We start from the raw sequence: 5,543 nt of genomic DNA, 5'->3' as shown, positions 1-5,543 counted from the left end.
GACTATAGACTAGACTATAGACTAGACTATAGACTAGACTATAGACTAGACTATAGACTAGACTATAGACTAGACTATAGACTAGACTAGACTAGACTAGACTAGACTATAGACTAGACTAGATATACTAGACTATAGACTAGGCTATAGACTAGACTATAAACTAGGCTATAGACTAGACTATAGACTAGACTATAGACTAGACTATAGACTAGACTATAGACTAGACTATAGACTAGACTATAGACTAGACTATAGACTAGACTATAGACTAGACTATAGACTAGATTATAGACTAGACTATAGACTAGATATAGACTAGACTATAGACTAGACTATAGACTAGACTATAGACTAGACTATAGACTTGACTATAGACTAGACTATAGACTAGACTATAGACTAGACTATAGACTTGACTGTAGATTAGACTATAGACTAGACTATAGACTAGACTATAGACTAGACTATAGACTAGACTAGACTATAGACTAGACTAGACTATAGACTAGACTATAGACTTACCTATAGACTATACTATAGACTAGACTATAGACTAGACTATAGACTAGACTATAGACTAGACTATAGACTAGACTATAGACTAGACTATAGACTAGACTATAGACTAGACTAGACTATAGTCTAAACTGCGTGTTTCTATAATAACTCTGGGATTTTCGGATTTTTACTGTTTAAAGCACTTACAAAAACAACCACAGTCCTAGTCTATTCTATAGTATACACAATAATCTAATGTCTACTGTATTTTTAAAGCCCATTGTTGTTCTTTTAAAATTTTAGGTCTGTATTTAATTTTTTTTAATATTTACTTTATGGTTTAGTTTAAAGAAAATTTTCCATGAACAAAAACATATTTGAATTACAAATTTAAATTAAACATTGTCGGTCATTCATTCAACCGACGTCTTTTCTTTTATTGTTTAATTGAAAAGGAAACCAAATTAGAATGACGTCTGAAGGGTTTTGTGATTAAATCTTGTTTAAATGTAATTAAATGAAAATCTTCTTAAGAATACTCAAGTACTAAGCAAAAATATTTGGAAAATGTTATTTATTAAAGAAAATTCATCAAAAAACACAAATGGAAACAATTAAAGAAAAGACGTTAAGATGTTAATAAATAAATTGAAATCTGGTTATTAAGTAATTTGATGGATATGTCAGTTGCAAGTGCTGAAAAGTAATTTTGGTAAAAATGTGTGGCATTTTAAAAAATGTAATTACAAAACAAAAAAAGGCTCGTGTTGAAGGTGCTTACAAGAAATTTGATTTCTAAATTTTAAATAAAAACACATTATTACTTTTTTAATTAAACAATAAACTCATTTTATTTCTAAAAACTTAACTAACAGGCATTAATTTCATTAATAACTGTATAAATTTTGGTATTTTTAATTTCTGGTTCAATATTCAAAAAATAAGTCTGAACGAAGTAATAATATAAAACTGCCTCCTCCGGATAATCCAAATCGAAGAGGAAAAATAATTCACAAACCAATTGAGCAGCTGCTATTACGGAATCCATAGGAAAACGTACTCCCTCAAAGTAAACAAATATTTGATCAATTTCACCAGCCAATTCGCCCACTACCAGAATCATGGGAGGTGTGGCAGAACTGAGTTGAGTCTCTAGAGCTGACTCCAAGGAGGCTAAAGTGCTGCGTATGCAGACAAAAGCATTTTGAGAGTATTGTATGGAATAACGTTTTTTACGTTTATTGCCCATTTCATCGACCACAACTTTTTGACTGGGCGGGAATAGCTGATGCATTACCCATAAAATAATGAGATTTTGGGATTCTATAGGGAAAGAATTTTTTATTAAAATTAAATGTTTGTATTGTTATTGTAAATACCAACCATATGAACATCTTTGATACTGCTGTAAATATTTATAGCCGGCCGAACAAACTGCCACTTTGCCATATAACAGTTTCTCTAGCTTGCTTTTATTTTGATGGAATATTTCTGCGAAAGAAGTAGCATCGGGATATTTGGCCTTGAAATCTACATTTATCTGTGAAGTATTAAGAAAAATATAGAAATTTATTTGAAAATTTAAAACTATTTTGTACTTACAAATTCCACGGCATTGTGTTGCTTGTATTCTGGCCATTTTTCTAAAATTTGTGCCAGGGATTCGATATCTTCTATATGTTTTAAACGCATTTTTTGTGTACTTTTCCAAAATTGATTGTACTCTTCGGGTGTATGGTCTGATGAGCGAAATTCGCTAATTGTATAGTCATCATATTCATCACTGTCTTCCTCTTCTGAAATGATAAATGTTGAATAAGTCAATATATAGAAATGATTTCACCATAAACTTGTATATAGACGAATCAATAGTCTGGACTACAGTCTAGTTCAAAAACAGATCTCTAGTCTAAGCATTAGTCGAAACTTCAGACTTGTTTAAAAGTTAGTCTATAGTGTGGACTATAGTCTTGTCTATATTATGAACTATAGTCTGGACTATAGTCTTGTCTATAGTCTGGACTATATACAAGAGTCTGGACCACAGTCTTGTCTATAGCTGGAACTATAGTCTTGTCTATAGTCTGAATTAAAGTCTTGTCGATAGTCTGGACTATAGTCTTGTCTATATTCTGGACTATATCCTGGACTATAATCTCGTCTATAGTGTGGTTTATAATCTATTTATAGTCTGATTTATATTCTAGCCTATAGTCTGGACTATATTATAGTCTATAGTCTGGACTATGGTATAGTCTATAGTATGGACTAAAATCTAGTCTATAGTCTGGACTATAGTCTAGTCTAGTCTATAGTTCTAGTCTATAGTATGGACCCTAGTCTGGACCACAGTCTAGACTACAGTCTGGACTTTGATCTATAGTTTTTATGACAGTCTAGTTTGCAGTTTGTTCTTTCAAGAAAAAATACTCACTTATAATCTCTACCGGCGATGAAGCTGCCGAATATGCCGAGGTTGAAGAATTTTCAATTGATGCCCGTGGTATATCTTCAGGGGCCATGGAAAATTTCTTATAAACTCGCTTCATATTGGCCACTTTATTATAGATGCGGCCACGTCTATTTGTGCGATAAAATTCCTCTTTTTCCGTAGGAAATAGCTCCACAATTTGTCGTTCTAATTGATTACTTTCCGCTAATGATAACACACCACCATTGGCATCAATATAACGGGCAATTACATTAATCAAGGCGGTACGATGTTCTTCACGTAAAATTTTATGTTTTTCATAATAATTCATAATCATTTGGCCGCCACTGGTTTCTTCCAAAATAGTGCGTAAGTTATAGCGTACTGGCATCATAGCCATGGCGGGTTGTTTTGCCAGACCAGTGCTCATAAAAATGGGTGAAGCTGTTATAGGTTTAGTAATAGAGTGTGAGGAGGAAGCTGCCGATTTGTTGTGATCCATAGTTTTACGTGGTGTAGAGCTGGGTACTTGTATAGAGGGTGCTACCGATAATTGTGGAACTATAACGGCGGTAGTTTTGAATTCTGTTTCCTCGGGACGTTGTACATTATGGGATTTTTCTTTATTAATTTCTATGGGTTGTGTAGCTTTACTATTATGTGGGGAGTCTTTGTTGTGGGGTTTAAAAGAAAATAACTGGTTTTGTTTCCATAATTCCAGTTTATGTTCAAAGCGTACTTGATCTCCTATGGGCAGATTTGCAAATAATTTATCGATATGATGAGACTTCAAAATGCCCAAAACATTTAAGAAAACTCTTTGTTCTAAAAGAAAATTAAATTAATAAGTAATTAATATTGTAGTTAAATTAATTAAATTTACCTATGAAATGTTCATAATGTTGTGATAAATTCCATTCCTCAAGAAGATTTTTTAAATCTAAATCATCCATCTCCTGCAAAGTAAATTCCATGGTGAAAGGAAAACTGCAATGAAAACAAAAGTTACAAGTTAAGTGAAAAAAATTATAATATAAAGACATTTGTTGCCAAGTAAACTGAGAAAAATATTATTAATTAATTACTTTTAATTAATAATTTATTTAATGAATCACAACAATTGTTATTCGCTACTACTACGTCTAGCAACAACACTGTTTTTGTCTCTGTCACTTTTTCATTTCAATTAAACAACAATTCTATGTAATCAATTATATGGGTACGAATGTGCGTGTGTATAACAATAACAATTTGTTATTTTTGTTTTGAGTACAACAACAACAATGACAACAGCACGAGCTAAAACATACATACGAAGTTTATAGCAAAACAAAATCAATGTAAAATTTAATCATTCTCCTTCTCTGTATAATATTTTCATTTATTCTCTTTTCCCCACTATGGTGAGCAAATAATTGTTTTTATTTGTTTACTTCTATCTCTTTTTCTCCTATAGTTTTATCTGTAGTGAGTGTGTGTTGTGTTATTGTTTTTGCACTAGCAGCCGGTTTTGTTAATTTCACCACCGTATACACACATTTTATTTGTTTGTGTTTGTTTTTTTTAACAAAAATACAGCGCACAGCCGCAAGATTTATTTATACATACAATTATTTCAATTTAATTGCATTAATTAAAATAATTAGTTTAGCTTCAATAAGAAATAATTGCTACATTTTATTGATTTTATTTGATTTCTTTAACAAAACAAACACCATACATGACGATGCGTAAATTTATACCTATAGCAGTCATGTTTACAAAATGAATTATTTATTTTAACTTTAAATTTATACTATTTATTATAAATTTTCAACACTTACATTTGTTATTAATTCGATTGTTTATAAATTCTTTTCTATGATAATTTTCTTGTTAATAAGAAACTTCGTTTAATTAAACAATATTTACACACACACGTGCTGCATTTTCAAGATCTCACCATCAACTGTGTGAAAAATTTTGTTAGATTCTCAACAAATTTTACCACTTGCCAAGAGTGAGTGTTGAAAATAGTAAAGACGAGTGGTGAGTTGGGGGCAGATAGAGAGACAGAGCATATTTATTTTTGTATATAAACAGGTTTTATTTATATTTAATTGTATCTACTACAAATTGTTGTAGAATTTTAGAGCAAGACAAACTGACGAAGAATTTTAATTAAAAATAAATGAAAGAAATATTAAGTGAAATAATAGTGTTGCCAAATGAGCGGTATTTAAAGCGCAATTAAATGTTTTAAATTGTATTTATAATAAAAACGGGATTCTATTACACGTAATTTTTAAAGTTGAAGAGAAAGACAAATATACAAAATCTCATATGACAAGAAATTACTTGAAAACAAATTATTCGGCCGTACTTTGATATTTTTTTTAATATCAAAATTTTCAAAAACTTAATCTGGCTAAACAGACAGAAAGTGTTTCAATGATAGGGTATATAGAACATTTATTTTACCTGTCCAACATAGTCCGGCCGAATAAAACATTTGGATTCGGCTGGACAATTTATGAAGTAAATTAATTTGTAGAGACAGAAATAGATTTCAAAATCTTAAATTTTTTTTTAAATTATAAAAAATTAATTCGGCTGGACAGACAATAATATT

At 30.6% G+C, this 5,543-nt stretch overlaps 1 protein-coding gene across 2 annotated transcripts; it reads right to left on the bottom strand.

The window, feature by feature from the left end:
* Positions 1 to 1,221: 1,221 nt before the first annotated feature.
* Positions 1,222 to 4,884, bottom strand: LOC119605971. 2 transcript variants are annotated; one of them, XM_037959324.1, is made up of 6 exons: positions 4,018 to 4,075; positions 3,816 to 3,919; positions 2,936 to 3,757; positions 2,104 to 2,297; positions 1,885 to 2,041; positions 1,222 to 1,824 (listed from the first exon to the last, which is right to left on the bottom strand). In XM_037959324.1, the coding sequence occupies exons 2-6, from the start codon at positions 3,904 to 3,906 to the stop codon at positions 1,370 to 1,372; spliced, it is 1,719 nt and encodes a 572-aa protein (XP_037815252.1). In that variant the 5' UTR covers positions 3,907 to 3,919; positions 4,018 to 4,075; the 3' UTR covers positions 1,222 to 1,369. The 2 variants fall into 2 exon arrangements, with proteins under 2 accessions (XP_037815252.1, XP_037815251.1); XM_037959323.1 differs by lacking the exon at positions 4,018 to 4,075 and adding an exon at positions 4,756 to 4,884 and having other exon boundaries at positions 1,226 to 1,824.
* Between the last annotated feature and the right edge of the window lie 659 nt (positions 4,885 to 5,543).

The sequence above is a fragment of the Lucilia sericata genome, unplaced genomic scaffold (genome assembly GCF_015586225.1).
Source record: "Lucilia sericata isolate MDLA Ls3-8-SP2 unplaced genomic scaffold, ASM1558622v1 Contig000542F_arrow, whole genome shotgun sequence".
Classification (NCBI taxonomy): domain Eukaryota; kingdom Metazoa; phylum Arthropoda; class Insecta; order Diptera; family Calliphoridae; genus Lucilia; species Lucilia sericata.
The sequence above is the reverse complement of the archived record's forward strand: the minus strand, read 5'-3'. Positions and strand labels throughout refer to the sequence as shown.

Bases quoted from the DNA above. Each gene is read 5' to 3' on its own strand.
- LOC119605971 (XM_037959323.1), bottom strand. From the start codon at position 3,906: ATGGAATTTACTTTGCAGGAGATGGATGATTTAGATTTAAAAAATCTT. The intron at 2,042-2,103 runs GTAAGTACAAAA...AATACTTCACAG, and splicing joins AACACAATGCCGTGGAATTT to ATAAATGTAGATTTCAAGGC. The intron at 1,825-1,884 runs GTTGGTATTTAC...CTTTCCCTATAG, and splicing joins GTATCAAAGATGTTCATATG to AATCCCAAAATCTCATTATT.